At 44.1% G+C, this 18,780-nt stretch overlaps 1 protein-coding gene across 2 annotated transcripts in view; it reads right to left on the minus strand.

The window, feature by feature from the left end:
- Positions 1-5,366: 5,366 nt before the first annotated feature.
- cog1 (component of oligomeric golgi complex 1) overlaps positions 5,367-18,780 on the minus strand; it is a 54,566-nt gene continuing 41,152 nt past the window's right edge. For both annotated transcript variants that reach the window (XM_072483564.1, XM_072483563.1), the window contains exon 14: positions 5,367-6,989. In XM_072483564.1, coding sequence (XP_072339665.1) covers positions 6,849-6,989 — 141 coding nt within the window. In that variant the 3' untranslated portion in view covers positions 5,367-6,848. The remainder of the gene's footprint in view (positions 6,990-18,780) is intronic.

The raw sequence follows: 18,780 nt of genomic DNA on the forward strand, positions 1-18,780 counted from the left end.
GCTCACTATCCGAAAGGCTGCTAGAGGCAGAAACTCTCTCGAGACATGTAAAACGTACTTGGATGTCTACCTGAAAAGCCTTGACCAAGACAGAGGACCTCGTGCAGAAAGGTACAATTAGACAGGGTAGGTGGCACTGACATGACTGTCCAAATGGCCTTTTCCTGTGCTGCCACTTTTCTACAAATTACATGAGCCCTTGTTATCCATGCACTCCACATCTGTGTTTGACCATAAGCAGAGGCATGGGATAGAACGAGAGAAAAAAAAATCAACCCCTGACTCAATCTGCATATTCCCTATGGACTGATCTCAGTAGCATCTTAAGTGTGTTATGGACACGAAGGATATTAGGAGATGAGGCAGGAAGAGTTGAATTGAGGTGCTGTCATTGAGTGGTGGAACAGGCTCAAAGGGTTGCATGACCTACTCCTGCTCCTATTCCTTAACCTCTTATATTAACTCATGCTTTCAATGTAAATATAGACGGCTGTCATCTAGCGACACAGTTCCATCAGTGTATCAAAGAAAGAAAAACAAGTGCAGGCATGATTATTAGTTTACAGCAATATAGATATAGCTGGAATTTGTTCCCAGAAAGTTTACGTTTGTGAGTAACTTCATATTTCGGATCTTGATACAGATGCGGTTGATTTAGTAGGTCAAGGGGCCTTCCTCACAGAAAAGGAGGGGTAAACATAAAGATCAGGTCATTAAGGAAACTTGCACACCTCCTAGTGGCATAATCAAGACCAGCACTTGGGAGAGCTGGCAGCTGGTGCCTGTTAGCCAGCTATCCTGCAGGGAATAGTTCTATGATGCAGAAAGGCCATGGGAACCAAATGTGAACAGTAGCAAGAACACGGTCTACAAAGAGCAAATGTTGACAATTTCAGGTTTTTGCTGAACACTTCTGTTTACATAGAAAATAAAGGAGAACAGCATTTTCCTACCCAAAACAAACAACATATGAGAAAAGCAAAAAGGTAAAGCCACCACTGCAAGTCAAGTAAATGCATACAGGAAAGAAGAGGCACAAAAGAAGCATAGGAAAATATAAATATGAGACAATTTTCTGTCAAGGATCTTGGGAGCAACAGGGGGAAAAATGAAAAGAATAGGTGAGAGAATAAATGAACAAAGAACTGGTATACACTTGCAGATCCTGTAAAAACAAGTTGGCTGTCTAAGCTATAAACCAGATGTAATTTAAGGTAATGCCATTAGATAAACATCTTTCACTGTCATAACAAGCACGTATCCAGGCAGCGATCTGGGGGAAAAACACGATGCACTATGTCCAGAGAAGCACAAGAGGGAGACATTTTGCCTTTGGCACAGAGGAACATGAATTTTACAAAGGCAAATGTAGGCAATAGTGAGTTTGGCTCACCACCGCCTTCTCAAGGGCAATTTGGGATGGGAAACAAATGCTGGCTTAGGCAGCAACACCCACATCTCGTGGAAAGAATAAATTGAGATGACGCTTGATGTAACTGATAGAGGTTCTTTTACTTCCTGCACATTGAGAACATAGATGGTAATTGTAAGAAAGAATGTATTGTTTCTTTATTTCTGTTCTCTTCTGAGCAACAGCTTTCATTTATTTCCTGCTCCTTACAAAAAAAGGTGCCTCATAGCATTCGAGCACGAGGTGGATCAGAAACTGATACTACACAGGCAGGGAAGAGAGAAATGGTAAAGGAATCAACGGGAAGATGAAAGAGAGATTTTGAGGTGGTTTTCAGACATGCAGAGTAAAGAGGCACGGCTAAGGGAAAAAAGGAAATAGGCTGAATAAGGGCCGTCAACGGTACAGTGGCGATAAGGAGAGACCCATTGTTGGAGGCATGTGCGGTAGGATGGTAATCACCTGAATTAGTGTGTCACAGGAGTTGGTGAGATTAAAAGGACAAAGAGTTTGAAACCAACTCGGGTGTAGAGATTATAGGGGAAGGGCATTGGAAGGTCTGGGTGTGGACATGGGCCAGGATATTGTTGAGGGAATGCTGATGCAAGGAAATGTGCAATGAGTGCATTTGGGGAGAAAAAAAATCAAGTCTCCAGATGATGTCAACAGGGACTGAAGTTGTGTCATGAGAGGCTGGAGGCAGATAATCTTTCAAAGATGAAGAAGTAACCTTAGTAATAGAGATGTGGGATATGAAAATGAACTAAAGTCAAACAGTATGCCAAGTTTCTGCAACTCCTCGATTGTTTTGCGTTGCCAACTAGGAAGTCAAGACCAATGACAAATAGATTTTAATGGGAATCAAAAAGGATGGCTTCAGTTTTGCCAAGTTTAAGCCAGATGCACTTTGGCTAATTTAGATGTGAATATCAGTTAGGCAGTTGGAGATAATAGCAAGAGTCTTTGATCGATTGCAGAGTCAGAGAGTTGGATGTCATTTGTCTTTATGTGGAAGGATAATTGCAAGATGACAATACACTTCACTAATTTGGAAAGATTGATAAGTTGTTATGATTTAGAGTACCCAATTATTTTTTTCCAATTAAGAGGCAATTTAGCATGGCCAATCCACCTATCCATCCCCTTGGAGACTCCGAACGTTTAAAAAGAAATTCAAGCTTCCAAGTTAACAGCTGAAAAAGATGACACAAGATTTCACATTTTAAGATTTTTACTGTAACTAATGGCTAAAAACACTTAGCTGAACAGTTTTGTAGGCAACATAAGCTTTATAAAGGAGAATTCCCATGTTTACACTTATCATACATCACACACTCCACAGAATTAGTCCTATTCCAAACATTGCTACCGTGGGCAGCACGGTAGCATTGTGGATAGCACAATTTCTTCGCAGCTCCAGGGTCCCAGGTTCGATTCCGGCTTGGGTCACTGTCTGCGGAGTCTGCACATCCTCCCCATGTGTGTGGGTTTCCTCCCAGTCCAAAGATGTGCAAGTTAGGTGGATTGGCCATGATAAATTGCCCTTGGTGTCCAAAATTGCCCTTAGTGTTGGGTGGGGTTGCTGGGTTATGGGGATAGGGTGGAAGTGTTGACCTTGGGTAGGGTGCTCTTTCCAAGAGCCAGTGCAGACTCGACGGGCCGAATGGCCTCCTTCTGCACTGTAAATTCTATGATTCCAGTCGCTTCGTTTCCAATCGGTTCACATTTTCTTGTTTCACCAAGTAGTAACTTCAAGGCACTTCCCTCAGTTTTGGGGATTTCCCAAGGTTAGTTCCAGCAGTAAAGCCCACTCACATGGTTCTCCCTGGACACACCATCTCCTGGATTCCTTAGATGGTTGTATCTGAGGCAGTCTCCCTCCTCCAGCCTCACAGAGGATACTCCGAGAACCTGCAGCCTCTTCTCTCTGCTGACTACACCAATGAAATTCTTTCCCTCTCTCTTTCTCTTCTACCCAAAAACTTAGAGCTGGCAAGACTATCTGCTGTTAGCACAGCTGCCTTTGCCCTTTGTCCCAAAGTGTGAGAACTTTGCACCTTGCTCAGCAGGTCCCTTGACCTAGCCAGGCTTGTCGTCAAGCAAGATTTGGAATAAGCCATGAGCCCCTTCATTTTAACCTTAATTTAAGGACACAGTCAAAACAATGTTTAAAACCTCATAATTGTAGCACAATCATAGGGGAGGGATGTAATAGTGGACCTGAAGGGAGAGGAATTGCTAATGGAAAAGTAGACAAGCTTGGGACTAAGGATATGAAGCTGGAAGGTGAGAAGCCTATATTGGAAAAGATCAAGAAAGCGGGTGGAAAAGTCTATTAGAAATTAATAACTGAAGAGGAGGCAGAGAATAGATATGGAGATAGAGTGGAAAGGTGGAGTTGAGGTAGACGATCAGTTACGACTTTGTTGATGATGGAGCAGCCTGGAGGGGTAAAATGATCTACTACTGCTATTTCTGACGTTTTTTTAATATGGTAGATGAAGCCGCGGTTGGGTGATAAGACATAGCCCACTGTGCCGCCATCTCTTTTTCCTCCTCCCCCCCCCCCCCCCCCCCCCCCCCACCACTTTATATGGTGCTCCTAGGAAATATTTATCAGAAAACACAAGGTCAGTTTTTAGTTTACTGATGACAGCAGTATTATTTTTAGTTCGTTATCTGTGTTTGCATATTGCTTTATATCAATTCATTGGTGAACAATAATTTTCTCCAGCTGAACAATGGGAAATTGGATTGGAACAAACTTAAGGGAACTCAAAGCATTGCTTGCAAAAATAATGGAAGAATGGACAAATAATTTTTTATTCTACTGGCAGAGCAAACTGTTCTCCTTCAGACTCCTTGTACTTCCAAGATGTTTTGTTCTTAGTAAGAATGAGATTTTATTTCATCAGGGTCTTATTAAGAACTCTAGGGTAGATAAAAGTAGCTGAGTCTGCAATTCAAGTACCTTTTTGAATTTAAAATGTATTCAGAATTTCAGGCGGGCTACAGGTGTCGGAGTTCAGGCATACATTGTGGCCCAACTCTTTCTCTCTTCCCTTGGAACTAACCCTCCCATTTATCATGGTCATAGAACATAGAACGATACAGCGCAGTACAGGCCCTTCGGCCCACGATGTTGCACCGAAACAAAAGCCATCTAACCTACACTATGCCATTATCATCCATATGTTTATCCAATAAACTTTTAAATGCCCTCAATGTTGGCGAGTTCACTACTGTAGCAGGTAGGGCATTCCACGGCCTCACTACTCTTTGCGTAAAGAACCTACCTCTGACCTCTGTCCTATATCTATTACCCCTCAGTTTAAAGTTATGTCCCCTCGTGCCAGCCATATCCATCCGCGGGAGAAGGCTCTCACTGTCCACCCTATCCAACCCCCTGATCATTTTGTATGCCTCTATTAAGTCTCCTCTTAACCTTCTTCTCTCCAACGAAAACAACCTCAAGTCCATCAGCCTTTCCTCATAAGATTTTCCCTCCATACCAGGCAACATCCTGGTAAATCTCCTCTGCACACGCTCCAAAGCCTCCACGTCCTTCCTATAATGCGGTGACCAGAACTGTACGCAATACTCCAAATGCGGCCGTACCAGAGTTCTGTACAGCTGCAACATGACCTCCCGACTCCGGAACTCAATCCCTCTACCAATAAAGGCCAACACTCCATAGGCCTTCTTCACAACCCTATCAACCTGGGTGGCAACTTTCAGGGATCTATGTACATGGACACCTAGATCCCTCTGCTCATCCGCACTTCCAAGAACTTTACCATTAGCCAGTACCAAAAGTTTCAGCTTCTGGTGACAGCTTACATACTGTTAAGTTTGAATTAGTTATAGTCAATAACAGGGTTGTTCACCAGACAAGGCAAAATACAGATTGGTATCAGTCTCGATTCAAACTGAAATTTGCACTGGCTGAAGCTAATCAATTCAAGATTTGGATTTTAATGCAAAGTTCACATTTACCCAACATATTCCTCCAAAAATCTAAAAGGTATCTCAAGATTCAGACACAAAAGAAATTAAGTTTCAGATCATTAGATTTCTGGCGGTGAGAACATACAATTGCCGAATACCAAATGAGGAACACATACCAATAAATAATTTGACCTGATTACATCTCTAGCTATATTTAAGGCTAACTACCAAGAAACACCACATCACATGATTTAAAACTAAACATTGTTAAAATACATCAAGATTAATGCAAAGCTTGTGTCTCAAAATACGATAGTATTCAATGCCAGACCATAATGCTACAATCAGAAAAGGCCATTGAATTTGAATGACCTTTCAAGCAAAATTTCAAAATTAGTCAGACCTCATCATCAATGTAACTTGTACATCGATTACAAAGAGACTGTAGCCTCAAGTGTTATACCATTGGGATATGAAATTCCAGTAAAACGTAATACTTAGGGAAAATTACTAATTGCTATATTCAAAAGTGCCGTTCATTTGGGAAGTTACGAGACAGTGTGCTTTTCCTTGTCTCGCTGACAATGATGTTTTGAGCACACTATTGTGTAAAAATCATACAGCAACTATCCATTTCCATGAGCATTTATAACATAGATAATGCTTTAATCTGGCGAGGTTACGAAGCAGAACACTATTTAGTTTGATTTTACTGAAGGGAGAATTCCATTTTTTAAAAATCATTTGTAAAGGCAGTCAGTGTTCTCTGTTTGGACTGAAATTTTGAAACACATTTTTTATGTTTCAGTTTCTGATTTTTTTTTTTTTTTAAACAAAGAAACAGGAAGTCTTCCCTTGAGCTCTATTTTATTCACATCTGTGTCCTATTAATGGAAGATGTAAACTTTGAGAGATATTCTATGAGATTTCATTATCAAAATGGGACTAGATATCGCATAGTGCTAACGGAATTGAAGTTTGCTATTTGGTGGATCTGTACTGACAAAAGCTGCATACTGAGGGTGAGAATGGTTGGGTGTGTGTGTGAACAGCTGAAGAATTCATTCATTGACTGCTTCTCTTGTGCCTGAGAGACACACACATGTTACCAATCTGCTTAACTAATTCAATGTTATTAGGAATAGATCCATATTTCAATTCAATAAAGGTCCAAGTTGACATATTGTGGGCCAGGTGATACTTGTATATTGTTTCGAGAAAATATGTATCTTAATAATGGCAACAGGTGATTACAGCTATATTAAAGCGGCTGCCCAAGGTTACAAATGCACCAACAATGTTTCTGTAAGTTACAGTATGAAGTCTTACAACAACAGGTTAAAGTCCAACAGGTTTGTTTCGATGTCACTAAGTTACAACAGTAATAACATTTACATTAGATGCTAATTGACATTTTTGTACAGTATTTATTAATTTTGATCTATATCACACTTTGCATCCACCATTTTTGTTTTGAATGATGACATTATCACTTTGTCATACTCGAAAGCCATCCTAGTTTAAAGAGGGATGATGAGGAGGATCCATCATCTTCCTGAAAAGCCGCGAGCTGCCGGAATAAGGAGCCAGGCCCCTGACTTGTGTCTTCTGTGACCAACGTGGGAAGCATCTGCACCAAAAAAAGACCAAAAATAAATTGTTTTAATTGCTATATCCTGGGGACATTTACCATTCAATACATACAGTAGAATGATGAAGCAGCAGAGCTCCTGTTAAACGATTTTGGTAGTCACAGCTAAGCAACAATGTGATTTGCAAGAAGAACATTTTGGTTCCTTATCAAGTCAACTAAATCGATTAGCAATTACATGAACTCACAACCACCCACCTCACACACCAAAATCGAGAGAGAAAAAAGACAGCATTCACAATGTGCTTTCTTTCTGTCCCTACAGAAACAAGGCTGAATAATACTCCCAGAACAAATCCTTATCCATAAACTGCAAAAGATTTCTCTCAAGTTCAGGTGAACCCTACGTTTCAAAGCACATCATCCTATGCACATTTCCCATTGTGAATTGGGAGATTACATAATATGTTATCACAGTTCATGAATAAAAATATGCAAACCAGAAATCAAGGTGATTTGGCATGATTTAGTGCCATCATTCATAGATTATCATAGAATTTACAGTGCAGAAGGAGGCCATTCGGCCCATCGAGTCTGCACCGGCTCTTGGAAAGAGCACCCTACCCAAGGTCCACACCTCCACCCTATCCCCATAACCCAGCAACCCCACCCTACACTAAGGGCAATTTTGGACACTATGGGCAATTTAGCATGGCCAATCCACCTAACCCGCACATCTTTGGACTGTGGGAGGAAACCGGAGCACCCGGAGGAAACCCACGCACACACGGGGAGGATGTGCAGACTCCGCACAGACAGTGACCCAAGCCGGAATCGAACCTGGGACCCTGGAGCTGTGAAGCATTTGTGCTATCCACAATGCTACCGTGCTGCCCTGTTTGTTTTGAGTAACATGAATCACACAAGTAAATAGATGATATTGATGTAATAGTCTCTTCTATTAATTACGACAAAATGATAACGTCATTTCTAGAAGCCGAGAGTGAAAGCCTTTAAGCACTAACAAGTTTGGATTAGTTCTGGTCAGTCACACAGCTGTTCACCTGACAGCACACTAGATCCATGGGACCAGATTTGGCACCCAATTGAAATTTCCATTGGCTCATGGTACTGAAGAGAGAATAGCTAATCTCTGGAGCCAAACTCTTTTCTATGTTTGGTTTTAATGTCGCTCAGCAAATTCATATTCATTTCCTCAACAGCCTTTCCTTTCTATCAAATCAAAAAAGCAGTGACACACAGTCATCTTGACAACACCATCAGCCACCTGCTTTGATAAATTAGATTTTCAACAGTCCTTGCCCAGAAAAATACATTGGAAACAAATATGAAGCAATTGTAATCATTTTTGTATCATTCATTTGAGTAACAGTGCAGAGTAGTGTGCCAACCGTTCGCATAACACATTTTATTTGTGTTGTGTACATCATGAGTACAATAATAACAAGTGAAGAGGGCACTCAAGAGTGCATATCTCCTCCACGCTGCGTTCACTCAACATTATTACAACTGCATAGCTCTTCCTCGAAGCTTTTCCCTGCCTGGTTAGGACTCTGTAACTACCAAGGTGTAAAAGAAATATTTTTATTAAGATCTTCTCTCTCATGGAGGAGAGGCCAATCCACATCCAACAGCCTACTCTGAAAACTCTGCTCATATTTTGACAGGTGTAGCAAATTTCACCACAGCAGCGGAGACAATACACAACATTCTAAATCAAACATTTCACAACATTCTTTTTTTTTTAAGTCAAATTTTCAGGATCAGAATCCTTAACTTTGCCAAAAAATAGGCAACTCTTCCTTGAGCCATATCCTATCTGTGTCTAAAGCTTTGTTGCAATACGTCCATTAGCTTTTCAGATATATTGTTTACAGACCAACTGACCAACAAACAGCAGCGAAGACCTTCAGTGGCATAGCTAATCAGGAATTCCCAATATGGAGATGGTCATTCTCATCTCACACAACTGATAGGAGAAAGATGATCTGAATTTAGAACAAACTGTCACCTTTCACAATCAATAATTAATAATGCCTCAATAAAGAGACTCTGGATGACATGAACATAGATTCTTATTTGTTTTGTTGAAAATCACTTCCATATCTGTTGCATGCAAATCAATAGACCATGAAACAAACTGAATGGCAAAATAGCAGCCAACAGCACTGCTTCGAAGAACAAAACCACTGCAATGCAAACTTATTTTCCACAACAGTAAATTAAGTTTTCACATTTGGAATAGAAATTTATAGGTCATATACAGTGAATATCACAGACAAAGACTATTTCACCCTCTGAGGACGATGGAACCATTTTTACTCTCTGGTTTTCAGCCGAATTATCAATATTAAGTTAAAGTAATAATTTTATAGTTGCTCAAACTTGATTTTACTGGTTGGCACTCAACACCAGATATTTATTTAGAAAGTTCATTTTTTGTACATGGCACTGGATTTAAAAAAAAAATGATTTGAAAGCTACTGAAAAATTCAGTTCTCAAAGGATATGACTCATTCACTCGTAGCCAAATATTAAAGTCACAATGTCTTCAACTGTGGTAGCCAAAGGAAAGGAGAAGAATTGCCGCTTGTACATGGACTGCCAAATTCTACAGTAACTTATAAAACGTATGAGTAATCAGTAGATTACAAGTCAATCTTGCTGTTGCAGATGATTATTCACAGCTTCACCTCGGCGGCTCAGTTGATGCACACTAAAAAGAGAATGCTCGCAAACCACAGCAAAATATCAACTGGGTAACAAGGGATAAATAGGTAAATTACTACAAATAGGCAACTATAAAACCAGTGCATTTGAATTTAGCAGAGCATCAAAGCCTACATAAGGTCAACTTTAATTTACCCAAGAAGAAAAAAGAATTTTAACTATCAAAGATTAGAGTACCTTCAATGTGTACATGATTAACTTTTAGATTACTGGTCCCTTGGTTTGTGCAATATGGCAAAAATTGAACTGTTATACGGAATTTAAATTCCATGACACTTTTGTTTCTGACCTCCAGATTGTGCTAAGTTGTAAAACCATGAGTTGGACATTTGGAGTAGCCTCTATTTTAATTTTGATGCAGATTTGGACAGCTGACCAAAGATTAAAATGAATTTTTTTTTTTTTTTTTTTATAAATCGGGTTTTGTGCCGGTCTCACCTTTCCTTTCCCCATCTCCCCAAAGTGGTAGAAACCAAACATAAAAATAAAGGGACACAGATAGGTTTTAAAAGTTAACAAATTACTAGAAAAAAAAAGATAACAGAATTATACTGTGCAGAAGAGGCCCTTCAGCCCATTTAGTCTGGATGAAGACACCGGATCTGCCTACCTAATCCCATTTGCCAGCTCATAGCTTTGATTGTTATGACGTGCCAAGTGCTCATTCAGGAACTTTTTAAAAGATGTAAGGTAACCCGCCTCTACCACCCACCCAGGCAATGCATTCCAGACTGTCATCACCCTCTAGGTAAAAAAGCTTTTCCTTAAATCCCCCCTAAACCTCCTGTCCCTCACCTTGAACTTGTGTACCCTCATAACTGACCCTTCAACAAAGGGAACAGCTGCTCGCTATTATCCCTGTCCATGCCCCTCATAATCTTGTACATCTCGATCAGGTCGCCCCTCAGTCTTCTCTGTTCCAGTGAAAACAACCCAAGCCTCTCCAACCTCTCTTCACAACTTAAATGTTCCATCCCAGGCAACATCCTGGTTGAATCTCCTCTGCATCCCCTCCAATCACATCCTTCCTATAATGTGGCGACCAGAATTAACACACTACCCAGCTGTGGCCTCATCAAAGTTCTATCCAACTCCAACATGACCTCCTTGCCTTTGTAATCTATGCCTCAATTAATAAAGGCAAGTGTCCTATATGCCTTTTTCACAACACTATTAACCTGCTCTTCTGCCTTCGAGATATATGGACAAATATGCCACGGTCCCTTTGCTCCTCGGAACTTCCCAGTGCCAGGCCATTCATTGAATACTTCCTTGTCAAATTACTCCTTCCAAAAAATATCACCTCACACTTTTCAGGGTCAAATTCCATCTGCCACATTTCTGCCCATCCTGTCTATATCTTCCTGTAACCCAAGACACTCAACCAACTGTTAACCACCCGGCCAATCTTTGTGTCATCTGCAAACTTACAGATCCTATCCCCTACATAGACATCCATGTCGATTATATAAATGATGAATAATAGGGGACCCAGCACCGATCCCTGTGGTACGTGACTGGATGAGGAAGAAAAATAAAGCTTTATTTAGACAATAGAAATAAGACAAAAATAATATTTAAAAAGTGGGTATTGGGATAAAGACAGGGCCAAGCAAATGTTTTTTTTAAATTTAGCAATATTTAAATTTTAAACTATAGTAAGGGAGTGTCATCTTGATATTTTAAATACAGTGATTATTTCACATTCGGTTTCAGCTAAAAACTCAATGCCAGTCTACTAGAGAAACACAAAGCTCTGAGCATTAAAAAAAAAAAAGAATGCATAGCTCATATTATTCTTTGGTTACTTAGAAGAAATGAGATTTCTCAACTAATTTTAGAGAAAATTTAAAGAACTGAGCTGGTTCAAACTAAGGTTTCAGCAAAGTTCATCTTAAGAAGGCTTGATTTTGGCTTCACTCTACCACTACGCACTCACTCACCACAAATACACTGGTATTAATTGTTACCCAATCATAATACCGTCTACTGTATATAGTTACTCAATCTGCAACACAAAGCCAAGTACACTGCACACAGGACAATGAAATACCCAGTGAAGCTTCATCATGAAGGTTGCAGCTGTGACAGCTCAATGTGTCAACTGAAACTGAATTTAAAGAAAGCAGTTAAATTAAATCACACTCATTTTACAACATGTAATTTTTACTTAAGTGTCTTTTGTAAGAATATGTAGTGCAGTACCAACAATAAAAAAAGGGGCAGCACGGTGGCACAGTGGTTAGCACTGCAGTCTCACGGTGCCGAGGTTCCAGGTTCGATCCCAGCTCTGGGTCGCTGTCCGTGTGGAGTTTGCACATTCTCCCCGTGTCTGCATGGGTTTCACCCCCACAACACAAAGATGTGCAGGTTAGGTGGACTGGACATGCTAAATTGCCCCTGAATTGGAAAAAATAAATTGGGTACTCTAAATTTATCAAAAAAAACCCAATAAAAATAAATTACATAGTACTAATTTAACAAACAAAATTGCCCATGGTCTTGGTATGTGGGATGAGAGAAGAGCCAAGGGTCTTGCTTTTGTCAATATGATGTACTTGTTCCACTGAATTAGTGTTTGGTATGTGCAGTTAAATGTGTGCCACGTCTCAGAATATCAATGTACTTGATCATCAGTATCTGTGTATGTTATAAAAGAGCACTATGAATACATTTTATTCATCATTATTAGAAAGTTTAAGTAACACACTGTAACTATGCAGCAAAACTAAAGTGTCATCTCCAGGGCACATGCCTGAGCAAAATGTAGAGAGACCTTGGATTGCCCACAGGTCAGGATCCCCCTCTTCACCTTCCAGGTTGGATCCAAAGGTTCGCAAAGCACTATCTTTGGCATTGGCATGTTGAGTGTCCAATAGGTCGATGTGATGCATCAGGTTTGTGAGTGAAGAGAGTCAACGTGCTTCCTACTTTCAGCCACTCGTTTTCAGCCTACACCATGGCCTGGAAGCAATGTGAACGGAAGAGCCTAAAGCAGAAATCCCTCCCAGTGAGAACATAGCCACTCCATCGGCAAGTCATGTTCATGGCAACATTCAGAAATTGGGTCCCTTGTGGTCTAAGCCTAAAACTTCTGAGGAACTCTGGCCCCACGTTTGCACTCTATGAACCAAACTCCCAGCGATAGACGAATACTTCCATTGCCTTGACGACATCTTGGGAGGGTTGAAGGTTAGGCGAGTTGGAGCCCAAAAACAGAAATGTCTAAAGAGGCTTCCAGCAACTCCTGCAACCAAGCCACTAGGGTGAATACTGACTTAGCTTTCCAACAAGAGACCAGGCTTGTCGAGAGTGGATCACTTACTAGAGAAACATTATACATTCATCTGCCAGGAGAAAATGGGGAGGAAACACGTGAACATGTTGGAGGCTACACTGTAAGGAACTCATTGCTCTTGACAATAGAACTTTCACTAATTATTCAGAACGTGTTCTCCCCATCTGCCTCTCAACTCAAACAGAGCCAGTTAACCTCAACAGTATCTGTGCTCCAACACAGTGCTTCACAACAGAGGAAAAAGACCAGTCCTATGGGGAGCTGGACATTAGCAGCAGAATCCCCAAGTCAGAATATCTTCACCGACTGGAAATTTCAACGCAAAAATGGTCCTCCTGCCTCAGACATCATGGCTGGGAAAGATAAAAAAGAACAGCAGAAACTGCTCGAGCTTTACTGCTACCACAAGCTTTGCATACCTAACACTTTCTTTCAGAACAAACTATGCCACAAGGTGTCTTGGAGGCATTGGCACCAGCTGGAACTGATCATCATCAGACAACTCTTTCAACAGCACCCTCAATACATCACCGACTGCAGTGTATACCAGAGTTATCATGAAACCCTTTGACGAGTTTTCATTCAAAGCAGAAAAGCCATCTTCGTATCAATGTCTGCAATACTGTCCACCCAAATAAGAATGAACAGTTCCTCAACGCGATTGAGCAGTTTCTCCCCACCAAAGTACAGAAGCAAAATGGAACACACTTGAGACACCATGTACCACACTCTCAACGTATGGAAAGCAAGAGCGGAAAACATGACTGGTTCGAGGCTAACATCACTATGATGAAACCTATTATTGAAGCTAAGTGATCAAATCTCATTCATTACAAGGGAGATTTGGGGGAGATGGCTCTAAATGCATTATGAGCCGCTCGAAGTAAAGTCAAACTGTCTAAGTGTGCATCAGTGACTACTGGTTACAACTTTGTCAGATTATACAAGTGCCTTTCGACACAAGGAATGCTAGGATATGCTTATTAGATCAAAAAGGCACTAGGTCCAAAGAAAATAACTCCAATGAATTCAAAGCAGGAGAGGTAATCACTGACGGCAATAAGTAATTGGAGAGGACTTCCGGTGGCGACTATGAGGGAGTAGGTCGCACATTTGGTGGCTCCCGTTTCGTTCGGACATTTGGATCTTTTCTCCCGACTTTTTTGCGTTTTTGAGCACGGAACTGGAAAGCAATAGTATTCAGGCACTGAACCCATACAGAGTTCTATGGATTTAAGAAGCAGGAGGGACCATAAACAGCAGAAGAAGTGGTCAAACAAGGGCACGGTGGAGGTTATGAGAGACACCAATATGGCCGGTGTCCAGAACAAGGCGCTGACAGCCCAGCCTACAATGGAGCAGTTGCTGCAGGCCATGCAGGAGGGCTTTTTAGCTCTGGAGCGCGATAATTTGGAGCCGCTCCAGAGGTCGATGGACCGATTGGAAAAAAGGCTGGATGATCAGGCTGAGAAGTTCCAGAAGCTGGAGAAGACGGTGGAGGAGCAGGCAGACTTTCAAACGGTGGCTGATGTGGAGATTCGGAGACTGAGGGATCAGCAATAAATGCTCCTGGAAAGGCTGGAGGACCTGATTAACAGATCTCGCCGGCAGAATGTAAGAATTGTTGTCCTCCCGGAGGGGGCTGAGAGGCTGGATGCCGCCGCGTATGTGGAGGGTATGTTTCAGAAGCTGCTGGGTAATGAGGTGTTCCCTCGCCCGCCGGTGGTGGACAGGGCACACAAAGTGCAGGTGAGGCAGCCGCGACGAGGGGGTCCCGCACAAGCGATGGTGGTCCGGTTCCACAGGTACCTGGACAAGGAGCAGATTTCTGCAATGGGCCAAGAGCACACAAAGCTGTACATGGGACAATATCACCTTGCGTGTTTACCAAGACCTGAGCACTGAGGTGGCCAGGAGGAGGGGAGGCTACAGGCAGGTGAAGGAGACTTTGTACAAGAACAAGGTGAAATTCGGGCTGCTTTTTCTGGCGCGACTGTAGGTTACGTATCTGAGCTGAGGACTCTTGGACTCATGGTACAACTTTTAAGTCGATTTTGTTTCTCTCTCGCTTTGAGAGATGCCTGCATGCTTGGATCCGTTCTTTTGTTTTTCGACCTTTTTAGGTTGATGTATTTTGGTGACGATGTATTTTTCTTGTTCTTTTTCGTGGTTTCCCTAAATGTTTCCTTTTTGGGGTCTCTTGTTGGGTTGGAGGTTTGGTAGGGGGAAAATAAAAAAGAAAATAGCTAAAAAGGTGTGGTTAGGATGGGGGTTTCGGGGGAATTTTTTGCAATCTTTTCTGTGTGTGGAGGGGAAGGGCTGAGAGTGCTTGATACTTCTTATCTCTATCTGTTTGATCTAAATTGCACTATTGTAGGGGATGTCTTTGACTTGTATAGAGTATGTGTTTAAGCAGGGCTGGTTTGGGGGAAGTGGTATGGATGGGCCGGGGGGGGGGGGGGAGCCAAGGAAAAATGGGTGAGAGATGCGCTGGCGCCGAAGCGGGGAGCCACCAGGCTAGCTGGGTGGGCTAGTCAACGGAAGCCAGGTGAGGTGGGATTCACACAGTTGGACTAGAGCAGGGGTTGGGTGGTAGGATGGTGTTACTAGATGGGGAGGAGGGAGTTGATCTGCTGACGAAGATGGAAACTGGACATGGCAACTCTGTATGGGTGGAGGAGGTCATGGGTGGAGGAGGTCATGGGTGGAGCCGGCCAGGAGGCAGGCCAGAGGAAGCGCGACATATGGCTGGGGGGGCTGGCCAAGGAAAGGGGATGGCTGATCGGAAAAGGGGGGGGGGGGGGGGGGGGGGCGAAGTGCTCCCCCAACCAGGCTGATCACCTGGAATGTTAGTGGGTTAAATGGGCCAGTGAAGAGGGCGCGTGTGTTCGCACATTTGCGGGTTCTGAAAGCGGACGTAGTCATGCTGCAGGAGACGCACCTGAAAGTGGCAGACCAGGTTAGGCTGAGGAAGGGCTGGGTTAGCCAGGTCTTTCATTCGGGGCTCGACACTAAGAACAGGGGGGTCGCAATCCTGATTAATAAAAGGGTTCAATTTGAGGCGGAGGGTACAGTTGCGGATGGGGGCGGCAGATTTGTTATGGTTAGGGGTAAGCGCGAAGGGGTGAGAGTAGTCTTGGTCAGTGTGTATGCCCCTAATTGGGACGATGTGGATTTTATCAGGAGGTTGCTGGGGAAGATCCCCGACTTGGACTCACGCAAACTGATCACGGGTGGGGACTTTAACACAGTCCTGGACCCGAGTCTGGATCGGTCGTCTTCAAAAACGGGCAGGTTGCCAGCGATGGCAAAGGAACTGAGAGAGTTTAGAGCAAATGGGGGGAGCTGATCCGTGGAGATTTAGCCGGCTGTCGGCGAGGGAGTTTTCGTACTACTTCCACATCCAGAAGGCATATTCCCGAATTGATTTATTTGTCATGAGTAGGGACTTCTTGCTGTTCGGGATGGTGGGGGCAGAATATTCGGCAATTACCATGTCGGACCATGCTCCGCACTGGGTAGACATACGGATTTGTAAGGATTGCTTCCAGCGCCCACAATGGAGGCTGGAAGTTGGATTGCTAGCGGACGAGGCGGTGTGTGAGAGACTCAGGAGATGCATGCAGAATTACCTGCAGGTAAATGATACCGGAGAAGTCTCAGCAGCAGTGCTCTGGGAGGCACTGAAGGCAGTGGTGAGAGGGGTGCTGATCTCAATCCGGGCCCATAGGGCCAGGACAGACAGGGCAGAAACGGACTAACTGGTTCAGGAAATTTTACGGACGGACAGGAGCTACGCAGAGTCCCCGAGGCCAGAGTTACTCAGGAAACGACAGAGGCTGCAGGCCGAGTTCGGGGCGCTGACTACAAGCAAGGCTGTAGAGCAGCTTAGAAAGGCATAAGGCGCGATATATGAGCATGGAGAGAAGGCCAGCAGAATGCTCGCGCAACAACTAAGGAAGAGAGAAGCGGCTAGGAAGATAGGAAGGATTGTAGATGGGGAGGGAAATCTGGTGGGGGACCCGGCAGGGCTGAACAAGGTGTTTAGGGACTTTTATAGTAAGCTATACACTTCGGAACCCCCCAGGGGACCGGAGGGGATGAGATGATTCCTGGACGGACTGGGGGGGGGGGGGGGGGGGGGGGGACACATAAAGTCTTGTTATACGCGGATGACCTGTTGTTATACGTAGCGGACCCAATGGCGGGGATGGACGGCATCATGGAAATCCTGAGGGAATTTGGCGGGTTTTCAGGATATAAATTGAACATGGCTAAGAGCGAGTTGTTCGTAATTCAGGCGAGGGGGCAGGAGAGTAGGCTGAAGGGATTGCCGTTTAGGCTGGTAGGGGAAAGCTTTAGATACTCGGGGATACAGGTGGCACGGGACTGGGGCAAGTTGCATAAGCTCAACCTGTCCCAATTGGTGGAACAAGTGAGGGAGGAGGTTCGGAGTTGGGATGCGCTCCCGCTGTCACTAGCGGGGAGGGTGCAGACTGTCAAGATGACGATTCTCCCGAGATTCCTGTTCATATTTCAGTGTCTCCCCATTTTCATCCCGAGGTCCTTCTTCAAGAGGCTGAATAAAATGATTCTGGGATTTGCCTGGGCGGGGAAGTCCCCGCGGGTGAGGAAGGTGATGCTCGAAAGGAACAGAGGGGAAGGGGGGCTGGCGTTGCCCAACTTTAGCAACTACTACTGGGCGGCCAACATAGCGATGATAAGGAAATGGATGATGGGCACGGGGTCGGTCTGGGAGCGGATGGAGGCTGCATCATGCAGGGGCACCAGTTTGTCGGCCCTGGTTACGGTGCCTCTGCCGCTCCCGCTGGCGCGGTACTCCACCAGCCCTATAATGGTGCCGGCTTTGCCGATCTGGGGCCAGGGAGGAGGCATATAGGGGAAGTGAGAGCATCGGTGTGGACCCCAATCTGCGGCAATCACCGATTTGCCCCGGGGAACATGGACGGTGGGTATCAACTGTGGCGGAGGGTGGGGATTGTGAGGGTGGGTGATCTGTTCCTGGAAGGGAGCTTCCCGAGCATGAGCGCATTGGAGGAGAAGTTCGGGCTGGCGGGTGGGAATGACTTTAGACACTTACAGGCGCAGACTGGTGCCGGCCGTCCTTCCCACGCGTCCCGCCAAAGGGGAGGCAGGACAGGGTAGTTTCTAGGGGAGAGGTAGGTGAGGGTAGAGTCTCAGATATTTACAAAGAACTAATGGGAGCAGAGGATACACAGACTGATGACCTGAAGCTTAAGTGGGAGGAGGAGCTCGGGGGGGGGAGATGGAGAATGGTATTTGGGCAGAAGCTCTGGGCAGAGTAAACACGACCGCAACGTGTGCCAGGCTCAGTCTGATCCAGCTTAAGGTCGTGCACCGAGCCCACATGACGGTGGCCCGGATGAGTAAATTTTGGGGGCTGGAGGACAAGTGTGCCAGATGCGCCGGCTAATCACGTGCACATGTTCTGGTCATGCCCTAGACTCAGGGGGTACTGGCAGGGATTCGCGGACATCATGTCCCAGGTTTTGAAAACTGGGGTGGTAATGAGTCCTGAGGTGGCAATCTTTGGGGTGTCGGAGGACCTGGGAGTCCAGGAGGAGAAGGAGGCCGATGTCTTGGCCTTTTGCTTCCCTGGTAGCCCGGCGACGAATACTGTTGGCATGGAGGGACTCAAAGCCCCCGAAGACTGAAGCATGGTTATAGGACATGGCGAGCTTTCTCGGTTTAGAAAAGGTTAAGTTCGCCTTGAGAGGTTCACTATCGGGGTTCACCCGG

This window comes from Scyliorhinus torazame, chromosome 18 (assembly GCF_047496885.1).
Source record: "Scyliorhinus torazame isolate Kashiwa2021f chromosome 18, sScyTor2.1, whole genome shotgun sequence".
Taxonomy (NCBI): Eukaryota; Metazoa; Chordata; class Chondrichthyes; order Carcharhiniformes; family Scyliorhinidae; genus Scyliorhinus; species Scyliorhinus torazame.